We start from the raw sequence: 25,970 nt of genomic DNA on the forward strand, positions 1-25,970 counted from the left end.
GCTATACAATATACGTACATTTGCGTTATTTTCTCACATGTAATACCCATTTAAATAGCCATATATTTATTAGGCATTATTTTAGACTCCGTGCTACTATTGACATTTTTTTTAGAAATATCAAAAAAGGCCCAGTAATATTTTGCCCGACCCGGGAATGGAACCCCAGACCCGTATTATACTGTTTGTATACACTTATACAGATGTTTCGGTTTAAAGTATGATACAGGTATGGTATGCCTCTTTTTCGTTTGAGAGGGAAAATCATCTCTTGAATTCCTTGGGTGAGGCGAGAGAGAGAGAGAGAGAGAGAGTGTCAGACTCTTACTGATTAAATGTTAACCCGTTCCTATCCTGCTTTGAGCTGGAGCCCCGGTAACCCATTAGGTCATCCGCAGCTCCAGGGACATTGATTTGAACATTAAAAGCCCATGACAATCAACTCCTGGACTATGAGCCCCATTTACATAATTCCAATCTCTACGTATTATTGGTGGGTTGCAAATCGTTATTCAAAAGGTTCAGATATGCTGGCATAAGCTATGCATAAGTTTTTAAACTGACATGGTCACTAACACTAACATTAGAAGGGATATTTATTTTGTCTGCTCTTAAACATCCACCTGCATTTACTCCAGTTCATCCGTGATCATGGCGCTTGCAACAGTGCCGAAATATTGGAAACTCATAAAAATGGATAAACATGGTAAATATCCCGTCTCAAGTTCTAATAAGCTACGTAGTTACTTAAGCCATGGAATTAAATACCGCATCAATCCTTCGTAGTTGTCACTCCCCGCGGAATTAGATCAGTGTTTGGTATTAAATCAATTCAGTATCGTAATTCATTTACCGTCTGATTGGATATTGTACTACTTGACATTAATGTCGTTATGTCTGTGAAATCTTCGTACTTATAAATGCGAAAATTTGTGTGCTTGTTTGTATGTTAGTTAATCACGTCAAAACGGCTGAAGGGATTGGGATTAAATCTAAACAGATATACATTATGTGTTGGAATAACACGTAGGCTACTTTTATGCCCGACTTGGAGCTGCAGACTTTCTAATGGGTTACTGAGGCTCCGGTTCGAAGAGCAAATGTAGGAATGGGATGGTTTTCATTCACTAAGAGTCTGACACTCCCTCTCACCTCACCCTAGGCGGGAGAATACATTGAATGATTTTCTCCCCTCAAAAAAGTCAATTTTTTATAACATATGTAGATAGAATGGCGTTTTAAATTCCCTAGGAGTATGCAGAGGTGGACTCTTTAAATTTTCAAGTTTTCACCACACATGTCACTATCCCTATGTAGTAAACATTAGGTAAGTAGGTACGTATATAACAAAATTCCTACCGTCCAAACGAAGTTGGTAAACGTGTGGAATAACGAATTGGAGTGCATATCATTATCAAAGTTGAAACGTTGGATGAATTTCATTGCATTATAACTTATAGAGACGAAAGAGTGGCGTGGACGTCCAATTTCAACCATACATTAATTTATAATTTAGTCACTATGCCTCTGATGCCGCTTTTTGACGAAAGTTTCACGTTTAACCGACTTCAAAAATGATTTTGCAGTTTGATCTGTACTTATTTATGTATGTTTGTCCGTAATTGTTTCGCGAATGGGTCAATCTATTTTGATGTGACTTTTTTAGAAAGGTGTTTGTTAAACTTAGACGCAAGTATTAGTATCTATACGAACCAACTAAGTATCAAGCTGATACATAAATGAAAAGTGTATGTCATTCAGATTTTATTTGCTTTCATAGTTAGTTTCAAAAATGTATTAAAATTAAATATTATGTTATTGGCGTACTCACTGCTGATCTTTAGCATGACTAGAAACTAGTTGAATTCCTCGTCAAACAGTTATGTGAGTAATCCGATAATATAATAATTAATTTAGTATGTCTCACGATAGGTAAAATAAAATGTGTAAAAATACTTCAAAACACAAAATGTTAGAAGTTTTATAACAAAGTAGTTGGTAAATAGTAGTCATATCCAAAGTCTGGTACAAGTGAGATGTAATAATACTCGCTTGAAACTTTGCCTAGTGTACACTAGGAGCCAGTTTGAGCATTATTACTTACTAGCTTCCCTCCACGGATACACATATATTACACGAAAATATGGATGTGGTATTAGTGCGTTGGATCGAGATTTATGTAAATTAGAGTATCCATCGCTGTATACATCACGCATAACGTTACGTACTCAATGAGCCATCAAAACACCACAGATGGGGCCCAGTAGGGCTTATGCCGACCCGGAGCTGCGGACTACCTAGCAGGTTATCGGGGCTCCGGCTCGAAAAGCAGAAGCAGAAACTGAGTGGTTTTTAGTCAATAACAGTGACACTTTTTCTACCCTCGTCCAAGGCGGGAGAAGTCATTGGATTATGTTCTCCTCTCAAAAAAAGCACCATTACGTTTTGTGTATAGTTGAAGTAATTTTATAATCCCATCACATCAACAACTAATAAGTATCCACTATTGAGCAAATCTTACATACCTCTTTCGCTTCATCAACAAGCATGAGCCTTTAATGCATACTACCTATACCGACGGTTCCATTCAAACTAGCTATTCTTATGTCTACAATAACTGACCGTAAAGGCGTCTTTATTTAATACAATTATAAATAATTTAAGTGTGGCTTCCATTGAGTTTGGCGGAAAATTCCAGAAACTCTTAGTCTACTTTTAAACTCTGCAACTTTTAAATAGAATTCCAATGATTTGGAAAACAGGAGCAAATGTTGAGACCCGGCAACGACCAACTTCGTAATGGCATAAAACTTTGCCGGTGTCAAACTATATAAGTCCATAGTTAGTTTTCGATAGTTTTATTTTAGAACCGACAATGCTAAAGCAATAAAGGTGGTGTAACTTTCACAATACCTACATAATTATAATTTTAATAGAAGAATCGTAATTAAATATTAATCAGATTACATTTTAGATTTTAATTAAGAGCTATGTCTTTTGTCTTACTCCCGTAACTGTTTGATAAATAATTGTAATGTAGCTTCGGGACAGTCAGCGACTGTGTTGCGATAGGTTGCTTACGAATATGAGCCTCTAGTGCGGCTTGAAATTAGTCGAAAGTCAAAAAACATGCCAAAACTACTTAAATATATCTAACAAAAATTATTATACAATTTTTTTTAATTTAATTGTAACACTAACCTCAATAAATTGGTATTCCAAAAGACTTTCTATGAAAAAAATACAGTTTCCGAAACAAAATAATAATAACTTGATTAGTTTACCCCAGTTTGTTCCGATCTCCGTCTAACATAAAAATCATCAATTCAAAACTTGCCACTTAACAGATGACAGAATACTGAAGAAATGAATCGTATAAAACTCGAGAAAAAGTAATTTATAATGAAAGCATTAACGACAGAAGGAAATCTTGGATATCATATTTCATGAACTTGTCAATTTTTAAGTTAAAACGCCAGAATAGGGGGTGGTCAGACGAGAGGCTAAAATATTATGCTGTAATAAAAAGTATTATAATATTCGTGAGATATACTAACTTAATTAAATATGTACCTATATTTATTAGGAAACTTAGAGATTCAGCGACCCCACAGTCAAATTATTACAACGGTTTTGTGGGGCTTAGTTTATAATAATGTTACCTGTGTGGAAATAAAATAAATAAACCAATAATTATTATGTTATTGGCTTACTCACATAACACACACATACACTTACAGTAGCAGCGTGACAGTCGCCACGTCGTGTGTCGCGGAATGCTGCTTATGAATATGAGCCTCTAGCATGGCTTGAAACTAGTCGAGTTCCTCGTCAAACAGTTACGTGAGTATCTCAATAAGATAATAAGTAATTATGTTGTACAAAAAAAATATTGGAAAAAAGTGTCAACGTTAATGACAAAATAATCTAGCAAAGTTTTAAAACAAACCCGGTCAGCCAATTATTCTAAAGTTAAAGTAAAACATACTTAGAAGAATAACTAAAAATAAAACCACTGAACCAGTTGATGAACTTACCTTCTAAAATTAATATTTTTTTTAAAGCTTATAGCCTTTGTGTTCACAGTTCATGTAAACTTAACGTATAATTATAAAAAAATCAGCTCAATTGGTTGAAGATATCTGCTTAAAAGATATTTGGAAGATCTCACTTCACACACATACACTCATACACAAGTAGGTACATTGTAAGTGAAAAATAAAAAAAAAACCACTTCTAAAAAGTCTTCCGCAACAAAAGTCGCAAGTCTGTACGTATACCGTAAATTGGGGTATTTCACATTGCCAATGGAGGGGGCTAAATTTATTTTGGAAACTTGGTAAAACAAAGATAAATTTGAATCGACTCCGAAGAGATTAATGTACTAAGTTTTAGATAGACCAACGGTTGATGGGACGAATGTCATGTCAAGTTTAACAAGTATAAGATTGGCCAGTAGATAAGGGATAAGACGGAAATTAATATAAGGGGATTTTCATACATTAAAACTTGGTAATCGGCCCTAGCGGTGTGATTAATTTGTAGGATGAACACTTTGGTTTAAACTCGGGATGATTTCTGAAGTATTGTGATCTTGATCTTTGGGCAAATTTTCTTAGAACCAGAATCTTACTAATTAATATCTACTAATATTATAAATGCGAAAGTTTGTGCTTTACTCAATGAAGACAAACCGGCTGAAGGTATCGGAATGAAAATTGGAACAGGGGTAGATTATAATGTGGTTATAAAACATAGACTTTTTTTAAGGGGGGAAAATCGTCCAATGACTTCTCCCGTCTTGGGCGAGGTGAAAGGGAGTATCAGACTTACTGACTAAAAACCACTCCGTTACTCCTACTTTTCGAGCTGGAGTCCCGGTAAAACCGCTTGGTAGTCCGCTAGGTACTCTTACTGGGCCCCATCTGTATAATACATAGACTACTTTTTGTCTCACGGTTGAGAGAAACTAGTGGTTTATCATTTTAATGGATCATTACAAAGGAAATGGAATAATTTGAAATACCATACTTTACGAGTCTATAAACTTCTAAATCGTGTATTAATTGGTCTAGCCATTTTACTATTCATTGCAATCGTAAAAATAGTAATAAGTTTTTTATGGCGTTTGGTTTCAATTCATGATATTCCAGGATCGAGGCCAATACATAGTTAATACCTATTATACTTCGAAATCACACTGATGTTTATTGAATGCAAGAAATGATACACATTAACATGAAAAAAATATCATTTAAACCTCTGTGTAAAAAATTAAAAAGGCGACTTTTATATACAAACTTATGACATAATACTTATATACAATACGGTTCAAGGTCGCTTGCAATGTATATTATCACCTTGAATTTTTTACTGGACATATCAAATAAACAGTACTTAATTTCTTCATTCAATCCAGTTAAACCAGTTTGATCAATCCAAAATTTTCAACGTGTAAGAATAAGTCACATAGTGTAATTTAAGTCACATTTCACATAGTGTAAGAATAAGTCATCGAAGTTTATAAATTATACGTCATTCCATTTGAACTGTTACAAATCTTATATTATTTGAAACAGCTCAGCATTTATATATAAAACTCCATCTTGTGTGCAATAGCAATCAGCTTATATCGCAGAATCCAATGAATTCTTTAATTAGATCTCGCGTCTCTGCGCTAGAAAGAATTTTATCTTCAAGATATTCGAGTTAAATAAGATTTTTAACAAAAGATAGCATTTAAATTAAATAATTTAGGACTTTGCTATCTTGATCTTAAAGTTCATTATAAAAAAAACAAAGTTAATTACATTAATATGATGTATAATGAATATACATCATCATCATATTAAGTGCCGTAATGTGCACCTCTGCCCACCCCTTGGGATAAAAGGCGTGACGTTGCTATATCATTATCGACGTCTTAAGTCCTTTCTCTCGTCTTAAGTCTCGTTCATTTCTTTTCATTTCGTCCTATTTTGGACTATTAGCATCCCATTTAGTCCCACCACCTACTTGATGTCATCTTTCCATGTCATCTGCGGTCTACTAACAGGTCGCTTTTATTGCCACGATTTGCACTCTAGCAGATTGCACTACGATTTATTTTTCGGGCCATATGTCCCACCCATTACCACTTCACTCCATTAATGCCATATCCACTTAAATCTATATATTAATACGTGATGCAAAAACTTTGGACCGCTATTTACGAAAATTGCGCGGACGTAGGAGCATAAAATTTGGTACACTTATAGTTTATGTGTAGGAGAAGTGAAGGACGCTAATATTTTTCAAAAATAATGCTTATAAAGTACATTAAATTAATAAATAAAATATTACACACACATGCATAGTATCTGATCGTATTTGACAAAACGTCAAAATCGTTTGCGATGATATTGACGTCTCATATGAATAGAGTTTTATAAAAGAGTTTGTTTGAGTTTGAGTTAAATAAAAATTATCCTTGAACGTATGTTAAGTGGTATTGTAAATTAAATCGTATTTGGTTGAATTTCAACCACTAGGCAACCACTAGTAGATAGATAATCATATGTGTAAGAGTGACAAATAACTTATTAATAGATTAAAACTAGTTTCTGCCAGCGGTTTCACCCGCATTTCCGTAGAGTAAAAAGTACCTAATAGCCAATAACCAAGTAATCATTGGCTAAAAGTTTCGAGCTCTTTTTGCTGCCGTTCCAAATTACATCCTGATTCTTTTAACCATTTTGACGTGATTGAGTAATAAGCATACACACATTTTTTTTATGAATCACGCCGATAAACGAGCAGACGTATCACCTGATGGTAAGCAATCGCCGTCGCCCATGGACACTTGAAACACCAGAGGCGTTACAAGTGCGTTGCCGGCGTTTTGGGAGTAAGGAATTTAAAGGTTCGGGAATCGGGGGTTGGGAAGATTGGGTAGGGGGGAATTGGGCCTCCAGTAACCTCACTCACACAACGAAATACAATGCAAGCGTTGTTTCACGTCATTTTCGCATTTATAATATTAGTTAGACAAACCATAACCCTTGGACATAAGACTTATATTTCATTCAATCGTTAATTCCTTGAGTCCCTTGGGAAATACCCTTATCTTTCTCCCGGTAAGCATTGTGCTTATTATTTCATTTGATAATGTTGACACAAGGACGGAAACTGTCTCGTGATTTATATATAGCTAGTGACCTAGTTATGACATGTGTGGGGCTATAATATGAAGAGTTTGAAGTGAAAGAGGATAGCGGATGAGATGGAGATTAGGAAATAATTTCCGATTAAAAAAATCATTGTGTAGGTATATCGCACAGTTGTAGCCTGCCAATCATCATATAGAATTATAGATGGTTGGCAGGCTACAACTGCCTTCTGCCTCGCACAGCAAAACTGTAGAATGAGCGTCGGCGGTATTTCCGAACCGATACGACCTTCAAACCTTCAAGAAACGAGCATACTCCTTTTTTAAAAGGCCTCTGGTGTTGCGGGTGTCCATGGGCAGCGCTGATCGCTTACCATCAGGTGATTCGTTTGCTCGTTTGCCAACTATTACATATATATATATATATATATATATATATATATATATATGTTAAACATATATATATATATATATATATATCTTAACATTCAAAAGCTTTAAACAGAGAGGAGTAAAAGGAGCGTAGGGAGGCCTTGCAGTGGGATGATCATGGCTGAAATCTAAATCTAGTTGTTTAGATAGAATAAAGATGAAAGCTTGATAAAGGTTTTAAGCTATTTTTCAAACCAAATTATGAAATGGTCTCCATACTAAAAATAATAATAGTAAAAAAACCGCATCAAAATTCGTTGCGTAGTTATAAAGATTTAAGCACACAAAATTAAACGGACATAGGGACAGAGCAAGTGACTTGACTTTGTTTTATACGGACATTAAAATAAAAAAAATGTCATTTACCATATTGTACTAGCTCGTTTACCTCTATAAAGCCGTCTATGACTTGTACCACCATTGCAGTTTTCCCCGAAGGTCTGTTCAGTTCTCTCAAGGGTGCTAGTGTGTGCCCGGTTTAGAATGAGTTATGAACATCAGGCGAGGAAAGTTTTTTATTCGCTCTCGTTGCATTCCCATTTTATTCCTCCATTTTATTAATTGTTCCAAGTTTTTGTCATGACGTTTCCTGGCCAACTCTTTTCTATGAACGAGTGCCTGTGAAAGCATAAAAAGTTTTTTTTTTAACGCCTATAATTCCCGATGGTTTAGGCAGAGGTGCACATTATGGCACATAATGCCAATGTGCAGGTACACCCACATTTTATAATTTTATGTTGTAAGTCCCATAGGTAGTGAGCCTATTGCCATATACCGGGCACATTTCAACTGAGAAATTTTCGAAAACCCGAAAAAAGGCCAGCATTTCTTCGCCCGATCCGGGAATCGAACCCGAGACCCCTTGCCCGGCAGTCGCACTTGTAACCACTCGGCCAACGAGACAGTCAAAAAGGCTTTTATATACATTTTTCATTTGGCCTCTCTGTTACTTTCCGTTTTTCCTGTTCAATGATAGCCAATGGCCTGGAAAGAGCGTAAGAAGTGCTAATGTGATAGGTCGACGACATTATTTGTAGGAGCACAGGTCAAACATTGACATGTTTTGCTTAAATTATGCTGAGAGTCTGTGGTAGGGGTGTGAATTCTTGTATAGGATTAAAAGTGTTTTAAGAGTCACGCCGCTTATTATACAAATGGTATCTTATCTTAAGTGTGTGTTTGTGTGTATATTTGTGATTCAGTCACTGATTAGATAGATTATGGTCTGGAATAATACATCGGCTAACTAAGCACGCAAGCAAAGCCGCGGGCAGAAGCTTCTTTAGACCAGTTATGAGATTTTCCCGTCACATTTTTTGGTTCAATAAGTTTATTTCTTATGGAACAACAATTCAGAAACCTATAGTTTAATACATCTATCCACAGAACCTCTGAGAATGAATCAATAAGTACAATAAAAGTTATAGGTAGATAATAAGAAAATGGACAAATTACGAGTGATTAATTATTATGTTATCGACTTACTAACGTAAATGTTTGACGAGGAACTCGACTAGTATCAAGCCATGCTAGAGGCTCATATTCATGAGCAGCATTCCGCGACACACGACGCGGCGATTGTCGCGCTGCTACTGGCGACTCATTAATATGAGCCTCTAGCATGGCTTGAAACTAGTCGAGTTCCTCGTCAAACATTTACGTGAGTAAGTCGATAACATAATAATTAATTTAGTATGTCTCACGAAAGTTACAATAAAACTACGAGTGAAATGAAGATAAATATACATACATAAAACTATTAATAATTTCCTAAAGAAAGATAACAACAGTCTAGGCCTAGGGAAACTAAATTAACCAATAGGGATCGTGAGAACTATCTTGGTGCGTAAAATAAAAGGTCAGGTCCGATAATAATAGATGAAGTAAGCATGGATCTGTTAGGTACAATAATAAGCGGATCTGCGGACTACCTAGCGGGTTTACCAGGGTTCCGGCTTGAAAAGCCGACTGCACGGTTGGCGCGGTGGCTGGGCAACTGGCTGCCGTGCAACGGGTAGCGGGTTCGATTCCCGCACGGAGCAACTCTTTGTGTGATCCACATATCGTTGTTTCGGGTCTGGGTGTCATGTGCATGTGAAATTGTATGTTTGTAAACGCACCCACGACACAGGAGAAAATCCTAATGTGGGGCAACGTTTTTTTAAAAAAAAAAAAAAACCAGGAGAAGGAACGGGGTGGTTTTTAGTCAGTAAGAGTCTGACACTCCCTCTCGCCTCGCCCAAGGCGGGAGAAATCATTGGATGATTTTCCCCCTCAAAAAAAGAGGTATATTAAAACAGTAAAACTAACCTAACATGTCGTGGTGGCCCGGAGGTTTTGGATGCCCGTTTCTCATGCATGAGAGTGCGGGTTCAAAATCTACAAACGGCAAATAACTATATAATATTTTCCGAGTTATATTATGTACTTTCTAAGATTATTTAGATGCCACTAACAAACTGTGAAGGAAAACATCGTGAAAACACCTGGACTTATAAATTCTTATTATAAGTTTAATCGCCAACCGGCATTGAGCAAGCGTGGTGATTAATGCTTAAACCTTCTCCGTGCGAAAAGAGGCCTTTGATCAGCAGTGGTTACTTATAGGCTGATGATGATGATGATGAATTTAACTGTAAAAAAACTGAACAGAAACTAATTTAACTAACCAAACCCACTTTTACTGTCGGAACCCGTTTAAGAAGGAAATATTTAAGTTAAAAATAATGAGGTTTTCTCCTGTGTCATGGGTGCGTATACTAACATACAACAATTTCACATACACATTACATCCAGAAACAGAACAACTAATTGTCGTTCAAACAAAGAGTTGTTCCGTGCGGGAATATTAACCTGCTACACATTGCACGGCAGCCAGTTGCCCAGCCACAACGCCAACTGTTCAGTCGATAACATTTATGGACGATAAAGCCATTAATTATTAATTACCGAAATACAATTTTTCTCTTTAGACTCTCGCATCTCGGTTACGGTTGTCGTTTGGTAAAACACATACACTATGATACTACAATTACTTAGGAAATTGGCATCATGCAAATTACTTACTGTAGCTGTCACTTGGATCGTTTTTGTTATTATAAGTAAGTATTCTAACATTAACTACTTCTTATCATCATGGTAATTGTAGAAATCCTTGGATTTTCTATATAAAAATCCTAAGTTTTGCCTTGGAAACGGATAAACAAACAGTTAAAACAGACCAATAGGTTCTGTCAGAGGCTTTGCCCGCGTCCCCGTGGGATAAAAAGTATCTTATCACTAAAATCCGCTCATACCCTGTCTCTATACCAACTTTCATCAAAATCCGTTCAGTAGTTTCAGCGTGATTGGAGGACAAATATTCAAACATCCAAATAGACAAACTTTTCCATTTACAATGTTAGTGTGATTAGTAAGTATGGCTTGCCAACTGATGATGCAACAATTAGAAATATGTATTAATTTAGACTCTTAGATTTTATCTATAATATAAAGATAAGTTGGGTTTTTCTTCCTAACGCTATCACTCCAGAACGTACGAACCGATTTCCATGGTTTTGCATTCGTTGGAAAGGTCTCGGGCTCCGTGAGGTTTATAGTAAAGAAAATTCAGGAAAAGTTTAATATTGGTGGCGAAACAGAGTTCGCCGGGTTTGTTAGTTATATCATAAAAGCGTGACAAATGTAAACAGTTAACACATACTTTTTCCGACAGGCATCCACCACTACGCCAAAGGTGCAAGCTATAGTGAACTTAAGGGAGAAATGGGGCTTGTTGATCCATATCAGATAGACCAGGAGGCCATTAATCTGGTCGACATTGAAAACATGACAACCTGCGACTGCCCGCGAGTCCACTATCCCGTGTGTGCGAACAACGGAGAAACCTATATAAACCATTGTGTTTTAAGATGTACTGGTGATTCTGAATTTCTAAGATTCGGCCCATGTGTGATGTACAGAAGAATGGATAATGTTGCAGTCTTCCCAATACGAATCCCAACGAAATGGAAGATGTCGAAGAATCATTCCATTATCGAGATTGACGATCGTGTGGACGCATATGTAATCGAAATACCTATACAAAACTGACAAATGTAGTGATAATTAATAAGTAATTGTACCTAATAAAAATGAAACATGTTTGTTTTGTTTATTTTTACTGCATTGAATGTGTCCCAAAATTACTGGATCAATTTAAAATATATATTATATCACCTTCAAGAAAGTGACATAGATTTTGTAAAAAAAAAATTCCTTCTGTCTGTTCCCGATAATCTCTGAAATAGCTGGACCGATTTTGATGGGACTCTTATTGGCAGGTAGCTGATGTACTAAGGAGTAGCTTTATTTTTATTTATCACAAAGTCCGTAATCCCGGCGAGCGGAGCCGCAAGCAACAATAGCGCTTCGCTTCAAGCTTCCTTGTGCAAACTGCTAGGGAATGGAACTCCTTGCCGGAGTCTGTGTTTCCTGATGGGTATAACCTGGGTGTCTTCAAAGCCCGAGTGAATACATAGGTTGCTTATGGTGTCTTATATAAACGTGCTCCATCGGATGCCGCATCATCACTTACCATCAGGCGAGATAGCGGCCAAACGTCGACCCATTAAATCTATATCTATACATATAATAAAATCGTAGAAAAGTGCTGTCTGTACATTGAAAATAAAAATAAAAAAAATAGCCGGGGTTATTGTTATGTCGATGTCGAACCCAAAAATGTAATTAACTTTTTTTTTGTCTGTTTGTCTGTTTGTCTATGCGCGCTAATCTCAGAAACGGCTGATCCGAGTTGGATGCAGTTTTCACAAATATACTGTGGTATGCTTTAATTTTCATTTAGTGTTTGTTTCATGTCAATCGGTTCATAAATAAAAAAGTTATGTCAAATTAAAGAATCACGTCGAACACTATTCTATGCTTATACCAATAATCTCCGCAACTATTTGACGGATTTGGTTGAAATTTGGTACAGATATAGTTTAGAACCTTAGAAAGGACATAGGATTTTTATTTCAAAAATCAAAAATCAAAAAATAAAAAATAAATTTATTCAATTTCGTACTAAACATAAGTACGAAATTGAACAATAGTGGTCCTGCTGTTTCGTATATTCTAAATTGGTTTCGTTGTATTTGTCAATTAATAATTTTATTAGTTGGGTTTTCCTGGTTTTCTGGTTAAACTATTTAACGTAGGTTTAGTTTGATATCGATTATTAGTAGTTACTGTAGTTAGTTTGTTTAATAAAATTGTAAGTCTAATTTATAAATTAATTAGATTAGATTTCGTCGTTTCTTTTAAATTATTTAGTTTAAGCTTGGTTATTATAGCATAGAGGATAGGTTGTAATATAATTTCTTTTTTAATTGTTATAAATTCGTAATTCGTAGCTTTCTTTAGTTTTAAGTTAGTTTTCATCTTAAGTTCGGAAAGATTATATTATTTCTTTAGTTTAAGTCCGTTTTTAAACTATTTTTTCAATGCCCTAAGTGAGTATACATCTATTAAATTCAAACGCAGAGCTCATTATGTTGATTTTTGAAGAGTTCCCTGGAATAACTTCCACATCTCATTTTTGAAGAGATCCCGCGAGATCGGGAACTATGTGGTTAAAACCAAAAATTTGCCGGAAGTCACTACTCCACGCGAACGAAGTCGCGGGCAAAAGCTAGTGTAAAATAAAAATACATTTGAAGGATGCATGCATTCGTCAAATGACGCACGTACAGTGAAGCATGAAAGCAGAACAATTTATTTTTTATTTATACCACCGGTCACGTTTTCATAATACTAAAAGCATTATTACATTGACCTGTGAGAGGTCAAAAAGGGTTAAAAGGCAAAAAGGTTAGAGGATTTCTGCTATACAGCGTAGTCGTTACGTATGAATATCCGTTAATATCTGCCGGTCACACCGAAATTATAAATGTGAATTTCTGAAGATCTCTGCCACTCAAAAAACGACCTACAGTGTTGTATTAAGATTGTGCACGAAATAACCATAGGGTAGAATATAAATTGTCCGGATTAGTAATTTGTCAGCTTATACCCTGTTTTGTTTGTGGACAGGCGTGAAGTTATGTATGTACCAGGTACTTATATACTTTATAAGTAAAACTATACTAATTAGTTAGTGTGAAGTTCTTACAAACTATACTAATTAGTAAATAAGTCATAGTAACTAAATAATAATAATAACTGAGACTAAAATATTTACATCTTAAAAATACCTTAAATAAATCATAGACTTCGGTGTAAACGAAACCAAATTGAAAGGCTGGAAATCGGTTCCCGGGTTTCTTCCTTGACACACTCATTTGAATGACACAGTAAATGTTCCACCCTTTAGGCAACGCTTCGGGAAATTACCTCAAGTCCAAATCTTGTTACGTTACTATTGACGGAGTCACACCTGTCTTCTATTGACTTTTTCTATTCATTACAAACCTTTTTTTGGGTTGCTACCTGATTTCAGTATCGGTTCCAAACCTTTTGAATTCTACTGTTAACTAGCTTCTACAACCGGCTTCGCTTGCTCTTCTGTCAGATAAAAAGACCTATCATCAAAGATATCTAATACCCTATCCTATATCTATACTAAATTTCATCAAAATTCGTTCTGTAGTTTCGGAGCTTATTCAATTTAAACGAACATACAAAATGTCAAACCTTTCGTTTTAATGTAGACGTAGAAAAAGCGTGTTAGTTTTTATTTTTTCTCAAGCTTAAATTGACAATTAGAAATTATAGAAATTATAGCCCAGGTTCCCTCACAACATTTTCCTTTGTGATTTTTCATTTCATTGTTTGATCCATATCAGATAAGTGGTTTAGGCGTGAAGGAGAACCAAACAGACAGATAATACGACTTTCGCCTTTATGATATTTGTATTGAGGGTACAAAATATTATGTGCAAGTCAATCTATACATATAATAAAAAAAAATTGACAAAACATCCACGGAGTCGCGGGCGGAAGCTAGTTATAAATAACATCAGTCAATTAGTAGTTTATAGCTTTAACATGATTCTCTAAAAATCTCATTTAAGAACGTGCCTACAAATTGCTGTTATAAAAATGGGAGCTATAATAACAAATGTTGAGTTTGTATTGGTAATTTTTGACATGGAAGTATTTTCCACCGTTTGTCGTGTAAACTTGTTAGCTATTGTTATATTATGTGAGTATAATAATCGTTATTATTATTAGTTGATACCCGCTGCTTCGCTCGCATGAATTAAAATATAAGTAGGACATGTATTATTTGTTATAACAACAAGTCATAGATCGTTACATGGAAGTAACACACGGTTTTTCCTCTTGTTTTTAAATATTTTTTGCGGTGTCGTGGGTGACATTCACTATAAAATCACACCCAGATACAAAAATAAAGAAACCGCAAAAATGTTCCTTTATTGGAATAAGCCGGTACATGAGCAGACGGATTACCTGATAGTAGGCAATCATCCTCGCCCATGGACACTTGAAACACCATAGGCGATACAAGCGCGTTGCTTGTTATTTTGGCGGTTAGGAATTCATTGGGAAGATTGGGGGGTAATTGGGCCTCCGGTAACCTAACTCACACAACAAAACAAAACGCAAGCGTTGTTTCACGTCGGTTTCCTGTGAGGCCGTGGTATCACTCCGGTCGAGCCGGCCCATTCGTGCAAAAGTATGGCTCTCCCATACTTAAAACACACGTCCCACACTTTAAAGCGCAACACGTTGAGCAAGAACCAGTTGCCGACATCCTCTAACAGTGTAGTCAGCAGATCGTGCGTGCGTACGTGCAACGTATCTGCGAAGGGGTAGGCAGAGGTGTACAATTGTACATTATGGCTAATGCCGGTGTATAATGTACACCCACATTACACCGTTTGTTTTATAAGTCCCATGTAAGAGGGGGTGACCCTATTGCCATATATTGGGCAAAATTCGAGACTCCGTGTTACCACTACGAAATTTTCGAAAAACCGAATAAAGCCCAGTAATTCTTTGCCCTACCCGTAAATCGAACCCGAGACCCCTTGCCCGGCAGTCGCATTTACGATCAACAAGGCAGTCAAGGATGTCTGCCAAGCAGGCATTATGTGACAACGACTAAAATAACTTATTTCCTTTCAGGTTTTCTAATATCTTCATCTCATAGTTATGAAGTTTTTGTAACATTCTTCCCAAGACTTTCCATCGAACCAACAGCACTATTGGCGGTACAAGTGGATAAAACATGCAGCAACTGTCCGAATGTATTCTATCCAGTATGTGCGGAGGACAAAAACACTTATGTAAACGAATGCAAAATGAAATGCTATTATGTCAATGTAAAGAATACAACTAAACTACCAAGGATTGTAAGAGACGGGCCATGTAAAATGTTCCCTTAATATTTTTGTTGACCTATTTTAAGAATTTCGTTTGTAGTTTTTTAACGTATTTACGCACGGTAAATAAATAGTTGAAATAATAAAAAGACGCATTTTATTATCTATTGTATAAAAATAAGTCGGGTTTTCTTTCCTGACGCTGTCACTTCAGAACGCACGAACCGATTTCCACGGTTTTGCATTCGTTGGAAAAGTTTCGGGCTCCCTGAGGTTTAAAGCAAAGTAAATTTATTTAAAGTAAATTCAGGAAAAAATCAAAGTAGGAAAACAGGGAAATTCATTGGTGGCGAAAATGAGTCTGCCGGGTACGCAAGTATTTTATAATAACTTTTTCATCTAGTGAAATGCATATAGAGCCTATATTAGGAAGGACACATACCTGTCCCGTTGGTTCATATTTTTATGTTAAATGGGCCGACGTTTGGCCGCTATCTCGCCTGCTGGTAAGTGATGATGCGGCCTACGATGGAGCACGTCTGCCCATAAGCAACCTATTCACTCGGGCTTTGAAGACACCCAGGTTATACCCATCAGGAAACACAGACTCCGGCAAGGAGTTCCACTCCCTAGCAGTTCGCACAAGGAAGCTTGAAGCGGAGCGCTTCGTGCGAGTGGGTGGGATATCCACAATGAAATGGTGACGCCTCGCCGATTGTCTTGTGGTTCGATGAAGGTTGAAAGCTATGTGATAATATAACTCGGAAAAAGTTAGATTGGTACTTGCTGTTGGTAAATTTTGAAGCGTGCGGGTTCTGATGCGTGAGAAGCGGGCGTCTTAAACCTTTGGGCCACCACGACCTTAGGATATGGTTCCCTTTGTGTTTATTCATTCAGCAAATTGTGATGTTCATTGTTCGAACCGATTCTTCTACTTAAATGCTTCTCAAAATTTACCTTGAAACCGTGTCGGCAAATCATTCGGCATTAATCCTGTTTAATATGGTGTGTAAGTTTCATAGTATGGAAGTGAACTTCACGTTATTGGACCTAACGTGTTTACCACGGCTTATTAAGCAAAGGAGATTTTCTTACACACGATATTGCTTCTATTTTAAGATCTTCTTAGATCTAAGCCAGTCAGCTAACACTGTAATTGCAAATTTAGGGTGTACACCCCTTTTTTTGAGGGGGAAAATCACCCAATGACTTCTCCCGCCTTGGGCGAGGAGGGAGGGAGTCTCAGACTCTTACTGACTAAAGACCACCCTGTTCCTACTCCTGTTTTTCGAACCGGAGCCCCGGTAAACCTGCTAGGTAGTCCGCAGCTCCGGGGTAAGGTGTACATCCTAAATTTGATGATAATGATGAATTAGATTTTTAGACTCAGTACTATTTTGTATTTTGTTTTTTTGGGACAAGCCCCTCACAACCTCCCGTACCGCTGCAACTCCTGAAAGCCAGGATCTACAGTAGATATAAGCATCAAAACACCGGAACATAGAAGTCCGGCGCGTCACAGGGACATGAATGACTGTCTTGGATCCCGCAACGAAATAAATCAGAAGATATTATTAGAGGAGAAGAAAAATTACTATTTTGTACTTATATAATGCAACGTCACGCCTATTATCGCCGAGGGGTAGGCAGAGGCTATACAATGTGCACTTTTTCACCATTAGTGTTATTAGTCCCATGTAATAGGGGGTGAGACTATTGCCATAATATATACTGGGCAAAATTAGCCCGTGCTACCACTGCGAAATTTTCGAAAATCTAAAAAAACCTAGTAATACTTTTCCCAACCATGGAATAGAACCAGAGACCCCTTGTCCGGCAGTCGAACTTGCGATTTCTTGACTTTTTTTATTCATTTCAGTACTTTAAATTTAGTCTGGTTATTTGTGCTTAAGTAATACTGTCTCCTGCATTAAATTTACCGAGGGAAGTGGAAAATATTTATATTGTTTTTTTATGAAACATCCATCACCGCCGTCCATGGACACTTGAAACACCAGAGGCGTTACAAGTGCGTTGCCGACTTTTTGGGGGTTAGGAATTTAAGGGTTGTTGTTCGGGAATCGGGGATTGGGAAGATTGGGAAGGGGGGTAATTGGGCCTCCGGTAACCTCACTCATACAATAAAACACAACGCAAGCGTTGTTTCACGTCGGTTTTCTGTGAGGCCGTGGTATCACTCTGATCAAGCCGGCCCATTCGTGCCGAAGCATGGCAAAAATAGCTTCTGTTTATGTTCCTGAGACGCGCTGGATTATAGTGTACCGGTGTTTTTAGTTTAGTTCAAAATGATTACACCGTTCCTATTCCTGATTTGAGCCGGAGCGGCAGTAACCTGGTAATCGTTTGCAGCCCAAAAGGGCCTAGAAGCCCAAAAAATTTTACGTTACTGCGTTTAGCCCACTGACTGGCCCGCTCCAATGTACCAACCAATCAGATGACTAAACGCGGTAACGTTTCGATCTTGTTAAATGTAAAACAAACTCGTACTAGACCCTCACATACCGAGCAATGCGACGAAAGCGCAGGGGCCTTATTCTGCCATTACAATTGTGCAAGAGGGACGGAGCTATACAACCTACATACCTCCGTCCCTCTTGCACTGCTCAATGATCGACCGTTCTGACACAATTGTAATAACAGACTAAGGCCCCAGATCTATCGATATTATCTTAACCACGTGACCTTGTGCGACTTTTTGTTTTAATTTTTAGCTAATTAGACTTTTATTACATTTTTAGGGCCTTTTCAATGTGTGTTTAGTAAAAACGTGAGCCTAAGAAACGTGACTAATACAATCTAGTCAAATGTTTGCTGTAGGCTATATATTAACGTGTATAAAATACACTCATATTGCATTTATGAAATTGGCACCTTAATAGACTTATCGCTATGTTTTGGTCGGAGAAAATTTATTTGCCAAGTCGTGAGTAGTTTATACATTTTCAGCTTATTAGTTGATATTTAAACCCATTCTATGTTTTATTTAATTTCTTTTATAATTTCCTTTTTTGATCGCATTAAGCTCCGAAACTTTAAATTAGTGATCGAATTGAAAACATGGTGTTGGACAGTTCTTATATTGAAGGGGTTATAAGTCTAAAACATCACGTTACATCCAACATTTTTTATTTTATAAGCTGGTTAACGAGCAGATGGGTTAGATACCTGATGGTAAGCGATCAGCGCCGCCCTTGAACGCCCACTACACTAGAGGAGTCGCAGGTGCGTTGCTGGCTTTTTAAAGTGGATTAAGGCCTTTTCAGTGTGGGAGAGCCATGCTTTGGCACAAATTGGCCGGCTTGATCGGAGTGATACCACGGCCTCAGAGACCGACGTGAAACAACTTACGTTTTGTGACTGGGGTTACCAAAGACCCAATTACCCCCCTTCCCAATTTTCCCATTCCCCGATTTCCCAACAACCCTTTAATTTCTAACCCCCAAAAGGCCGGCAACGCACTTGTAACGCCTGTAGTGTTTCAAGTGTCCATGGGCGGCGGCGATTGCTTACCATCGGGTGATTCGTCTGCTCGTTTACCGGCTTATTCCATAAAAAAGGATTAATTAATTAGGCTCTGATAAATTACGCTCCATAATTGAATATTAATAAAAACTGCAAATGGAGTGCAGTCTGACTAAAGTTACACAGTTCGTCGGTGTAAGTAGACCTAAGTATTACAAAAAAATTGTAAGAATTAAATTTAAACCTTTTGTTTCAGTTGCTATATTTATATATGTATTGCTGGAACTCACGAAAGCAGATGTTAATAGACAAATGCAGGATTTTTATATGATAAGACCAGTTGACGATTTGCCGTTACTAGAAGAAATAAAGGACTGCAAATGTCCAAGAATATACATTCCAATCTGCGCGGAGAATGCGAAAACCTTTGTGAACCTGTGCCAGATGAATTGTTACAATTCAAAATTACAACCAGATGAAAAGGCAACGAGATTTCTGTATGTGGGAAAGTGCTTTGGATATGATGAAGTTACAGAATTCGATAAGATAGGAAATAGTTCTGAGGAAATGTATTAACAATAATAAAGAAAGAGTATCCAAAGTCAAAGTCAAAGCATTTATTTCAATTAATCCTAAATAAGGCACTTTTGAAACGTTAAATTGAATTGTCCGTCAGTCTGTCTGTCAGTGAAGCTAGGCGCTCGTTCCAAAGTGTAGCTTCGAATGGAGAAGAACGAGCAAGAAACTCCATCGTTACTCTTTTTAAAAATGTTTTTTACAATATCTCTGATACATTATTTGATCATTTACCTATTGTATATATATGTAGGAACAATGTAACGACAATACGGCGTCAAAACTAATGGGACAATAAAACCAATTTGTAAAGAAAATTAAATATCCATTGTTCATATTACAGTACTAGCTACTTCCGCGCAGTTTCGCCCCCTCTGCTTGGCTCCTATTGGTCATAGCGTGATGTTTTATAGCCTATAGCCTTCGTCAATAAATACAGTTTTCAACACAAAAATAATTATTCAAATCGGACCATTAGTTCTGGAGATTAGCGCGTTCAAACAAACAAACAAACTCTTCAGCTTTATAATATTATATATAGTATAGATTGAGATCACTCATATGATTTAAATGAAACTACAAGTAGTACTCATCCACAGGAGCATAATACAACTAAATATTTCAATGAAAACCAAACATTTACAAATTGAAATTTTCAAACAAAATAAATAATGAAATTAATCAAGTAATAAATCAGTCATCAATCGGGATCAGCTTCATGTTCCTTGACCATAGAAGAGCTGTAATGTTGTAGGTTGTCTAGGAATGTTACAGTGTTATTGTTACAAATATATGGCGCGGCTGAAAAAAGGATTCAAATTAGCTCATAGAGAATAATGTACTTTTTGGCTTAACTACTGGGCCTATTTCATTCCTTTTTCGTATATTGTCAGTCAAGATGAAAACAAATATGTGGTTTAAATTAAGTCATAAGAGGTTTCTCATACGGTATTTATAATATGATTTAATCTTACTTTAAGCTAAGAAGTATGTTAGTTTACTTGTTAGAATGCGATAGTCTCCTGTACTCAGGTCCAATATAAATTGTCAGTATTGTTTGGATATTGTATGTATCGAGGAAGACTAGTATGGCTGTAGATTCTATAATTTCTTTGTAAGTATAATATAATTAGTTATCAAATTACGTTAAAGAATAAAAATAAAAAAAATATCATCATGCCTTTTATTGATACCCCTTTGCTTACTTTTTTGGGTATTGTAGGGGAAAGCAGAGGTGGACATTATGTCACGCAATGCCACTGTACAATGTACTTTTCACCACTTATGTTGTAAGTCCTATGTTATAGGGGGTGAGTCTATTGTAATATACTAGGCAGTGGGTACATTTCCAGACTCCGTGCTACCATTGACAATATTTTTGAAAGACCGAAAATACCCAGCGATATTTTGTCCGACCCGGAAATAGAACCCAAAACCCAGCAGTTACACTTGCGACCACTCAGCCAACGAGTTCCCTTTATTACTGTTAACCGTTGAGGAGATCTCTTAACTAGATCAGGATGAAACTTAGAACAGTCCTAAATTAACACATAGGCTACTTAATATCCCACGGAAACATGAGTGAAGCCACGGGCAGAAGCCAGTACTTAATGAAAAAGAGATTTAAATGTACATCCCCTACAATTATTTCTTTGTACTCTTGTAGAAGTACTATAAGACTAGTACTGATATATTTTCGAAAACCCCATAGTTATCTTAGAGAAACCAGAGACTCAGCAGTCGCACTTCTGACCACGGAACTCACGAGGAAATAAACAATATAATATAGGTACTATAATAAAATTAAAACAATAATATAATTAAATACTTTTTCTGAAACAGTTTCTAATCAAGCCCTTTTGTTGGAAATCCATAGTGGAGGTAGTTATGAAAGTAATTAGATGATATTGCATGGGTATCAAGCCACTCTCCTTTATGATGTAAGTATGTGATGTGATGTGTCGTCAGGTTCCAATTTCATTATATTATGTTTATTAATAGACTGCCGGCTCCTGGGCCAGGAAGGTGACTGAGTGGCGACCGCGGACCGGAAGACGCAACATGTGCAGACCTCCCACTCGGTGGACCGACGACATCGTCAGAGTCACGGAGAGCCAGTTGATGCAGGTGGCGGCTTGTCGTTCTACGTGGAGGACTAAGAGGAAGCCTTTGTTCAGCAGTGGACGTCTCTCAGCTGATGATGATGATGATGATGATGTTTATTAATTTAACAAGCGTTTTCGCACGCGGTTTCGTGAAATAAAAGTGTGTCAAAATGACTGAAGGGATCGGGATGAAATGTGGGACAGGGATAGCATAACACATAGGGTACTTTTTATCCTACAAGAACGCGGGCAAAGTAGTGGCAAGTAAATATGTGCATTATAAATAAAGTTTAGCTTGTATTAGTTTGCTGCACCTGCCGAAAGAGACTGGAACCTGCGATACAAGGTATCTTACTGCCGTACTCAGAGACATTTAATGATTACTTAAACTATTTCTTAGTAACGATTTTGTATCGAAAACAATTGCTAAGGACTGTGTTAAGTAACCATTAAATGAGTGTCGCAGTATGTGTTAGTTCCAGTGACACAAGTTAAAGTAATTAACTTAATTAAGGTGTTTGTAGCCAATAACATTTTTAAGAGTATGGCTTCATTAAGAAAAATAAAAAGCAAAATGGTTTAAATGCACATAAAATTGTAATTAATCATTCAAGTGTAATTAACTAGTTTTGATTACAACTACTTGGAAACTAGAGATTGATTGACGCGAAATCTCGGGACAATACAGTCAGTGTATTAATTGAGTAATAATGAACCCTTTTATTAACAGATTTCTTACAATTAGTAAGTACTGTATTTTTTTATTATTGTCCCACACAAGGATTCTCTCCTGTGTCGTGGGTGCGTTTACAAACATACAAGTTCACATACACATGACACCCAGACCCGAAACAACAATTTGTGGATCACACAAAGAGTTACTCCGTGCGGGAATCGAACCCACTATCCGTTGCGCGGCAGCCAGTTGCCCAGCCACCACACCAACTGTGCAGTCAATTTATTGAACGATATTATTTAGGCTAGTTAATATTAACATACTTTGTGTGTGTGTGTGTGTGTGTATTTGCTACAAAAACTATTTAAAATATTATGTAATGTAACTGCCTGCCTCGTTGGTCGAGTGGTCGCAAGTGCCAGACAAGGGACTCGGGTTCGATTCCCGGGTCGGGCAAAATATTACTGGGGTTATTTCGGATTTTCGAAAATTTCTCAATAGTAGCACGGAGTCTGGAATTGTGTCCAGTATATGGCAATAAGCTCACCCCCTATTACATGGGACTTACAACATAAATTGTGAAATGTGGGTATACATTGGCATTATGTGCCATAATGTGCACCTCTGCCTACCCCTTCGGGGATTAAAGGCGTGACGTTATAAAAAAAAACGTGGCGCTAGGCGGGTTAGGTCGCTACGTTCCCAACAAAATGGTCGATCGGACCGATTGTTGGCTCACAAGTCAAGGTCGTGAGCGGGTGCTTTCTGCTGGAGCAGGTTGGCTCGCTCATCGTGCTCGTGGGCTGATCCAGTAGGGTTATGAATTCGCTGCGGACTACCTAGCGGGTTTACCAGGGCTCCGGTTTGAAAAGCAGGAGTAGGAACGGGAAGGTTTTTAGTCAGTAAGAGTCTGACACTCCCTCTCGCCTCGCTCAAGGCGAGAGAAGTCATTGGATGATTTTGCCCCATCAAAAAAAAGGGTTATAAATTCAAAATAAAATATAATTCACAGGTACACTTACGTTTCTGACGTTCACATATCTGGCCTATGGAACAACTAAAACATACGATTCACTATTCCCACCTTTAACGAAAAGGATGCCTTGTGCGAAGTGTCCTACTGTGTATTTTCCCGTGTGCTCCAGCCAAAATAAATCGTACATGAATGTGTGTTTTTTTAATTGCAACAATTACACTGACAGTATCAAAATAATTTATAAAGGAATTTGTATTTTTTATTAAATGGTTTATTTTGTATAATTTTGTTTTAATTATAAAATCCTTGATTACGTTTTCTTGTCGTTGAAACATTAGTGTGTCACACAAATTATTAGTTACTAAACTAAATGATGAGTGATTTTTTAGCTTCCATCAGCGCCTTTGCCCGCGGTTCATGGGATAAAAAGTTCCAAAGATTTTGTTGTAATTATAAATCGCGTCTAAGTTGCTCACGTGTGTAGCCTTAAGCCCAAACGCTTAATACTCAAACGCTACTCAATTTTAAGACGCTCTCAAATGTAGTTCTGTCACTATCAAATCTTTATAAAATGACAGAGATAGCACGATATTTAAGTACAACTTAAAATTGAGTAGCGTTTGAATATAGTGCACTTTCATCCTATAAGATGTTAATCTATGCTTAATTTATTTAAAGGTGTACAATAAAGGTTATTTAATTATTATTCGGGTTATTTAAGTGTTTATCGTAGTTGCATGCAAAAAATGGTCGAGACGCAATCTTTATTAACTTTGCACCCACTAAACGTTTAATAATGCCAACTAATTTACAGCTGGGACCGTTTGTACCCGCTAATGAGGTTCCCTTTGTCTTTTAATCCAGAACGAAGGACGTGCAAACTCCTTTTTACAATCTTCATTGCAGCTGCATTACATTGTTGGTCTGGTTGAATTTTAGCTGTTCCTACATATTTTTTGAGAAAATAACAAATGGCTTACGATGTAAAGCCTTTGATGTTATTTATTTGGCCGAGAACACATAGAAAGAAGAAATCATGACAAGCCATGACATGCCGCATACATAAATGTATTTTACATTAATGTTTGCAGCAACATAAAAATAAAATATAGGTATAGCAAAAAAAAAATCAACAGAAGTTGCTGTAATCTCTATTTGTTAGTCCCGCAAAAACTCGGGAACTGCTGGACTCATTTTGGTCTTGAATTATTTATGAAAAGGCAGGTTTAAAAGGCTAGAAAAAAGTCTTTAAGGCGGTACAAAGTTTGCCGGGTCAGCCAGTAAAATATAGCAAAAACCGAGTAGACCAATCGGGGCGCATCTAAACAACTTAATTTCCCATCATTTCGAGTCACGGAAACAATCAAAGTCTCACGATAAGGATAACGTGATTATAGGCGATTCGATAATCGATTCTCCCTTGGGAATCGATTTAAGAGATCAAAATGTGTTGATTGGGCTTTGTATGGAAAACTGCTCGGTATTTTATTAGATTAGTGTAGATAAGCTACACTTTGTGGTTGGCTATTAACTAACTATAAGACTAACTCGATACACCAAAATATTATATTTTGTGGATATATTTTGGTGACGTCACAGAAATATATATTTCTGTATATTATGGCTAGGTGTGTGGTCACTCAAAGATTTGTATTGAAAATGTATGATAATATGCCTTGCTATACCTTATTACAATATAAATTATTATACACAAATACTTGTAGTCGTATGCAACAGACAATAATACTATTGCCTAAAATATTTTTTTATCCAAGGATTTCCCGAAAATTCTACAGGAAAAGTGAAAAACGGTATTGTGCATACGAAGTCTCGAACGGAACTAGTAAGTACTAAAGAGATTTTAAAATATTCACCATAACGACTTATTCTAACATTATTACACAAACTAAAGTCTTAAAACTTCAAAGATACAACTTCTTTTCTCAAACCGGTATTAAAGCAACTCTAAGTAACCAAGTTTGTTACAAAAACATCCATATACAAAGAATTTCCTACAATTGCAATAAGTCGTCTCGCGTCTTAAAGTTTTTCGTTCTGAACCTCATTTCTTTCCATGGAGTTAGTTCCTCGGTTTTGTGGGACTTTAAAAACTATTACATTTACTGTTTTATGTGTTTTGTTGGGATGGTAAACTATAAAGTTAAATGTCAAAGTATTTATTTTAACTAAACTATAATCAGGTACTTTTGAAACGTTAATAAACCAAGAATAGTCTTTCAGTCTC

The 25,970-nt window shown here is 36.8% G+C and overlaps 1 protein-coding gene and 1 long non-coding RNA gene across 2 annotated transcripts; both read left to right on the forward strand.

Moving 5' to 3' along the window:
- Nucleotides 1-10,519: 10,519 nt before the first annotated feature.
- Nucleotides 10,520-11,722, forward strand: LOC118279346 (uncharacterized). The gene is made up of 2 exons (XM_035599014.2): nucleotides 10,520-10,680; nucleotides 11,295-11,722. The coding sequence occupies exons 1-2, from the start codon at nucleotides 10,599-10,601 to the stop codon at nucleotides 11,669-11,671; spliced, it is 459 nt and encodes a 152-aa protein (XP_035454907.2). The 5' UTR covers nucleotides 10,520-10,598; the 3' UTR covers nucleotides 11,672-11,722.
- A 2,828-nt stretch (nucleotides 11,723-14,550) lies between these two features.
- On the forward strand, nucleotides 14,551-16,058 carry LOC118279345 (uncharacterized). The gene is made up of 2 exons (XR_007705951.1): nucleotides 14,551-14,765; nucleotides 15,713-16,058. It is a non-coding gene; the product is annotated as an uncharacterized LOC118279345 (long non-coding RNA).
- Nucleotides 16,059-25,970: the final 9,912 nt, after the last annotated feature.

The sequence above is a fragment of the Spodoptera frugiperda genome, chromosome 14 (assembly GCF_023101765.2).
Source record: "Spodoptera frugiperda isolate SF20-4 chromosome 14, AGI-APGP_CSIRO_Sfru_2.0, whole genome shotgun sequence".
In the NCBI taxonomy this organism is placed as follows: Eukaryota; Metazoa; Arthropoda; class Insecta; order Lepidoptera; family Noctuidae; genus Spodoptera; species Spodoptera frugiperda.

What these genes read in the sequence shown, in the direction of transcription:
- LOC118279346 (XM_035599014.2), top strand. Translation starts at nt 10,599, where the DNA reads ATGATACTACAATTACTTAGGAAATTGGCATCATGCAAATTACTTACT. An exon ending in GATCGTTTTTGTTATTATAA is followed by an intron (nt 10,681 to 11,294) that starts GTAAGTATTCTA and finishes TTTTTCCGACAG; the next exon opens with GCATCCACCACTACGCCAAA.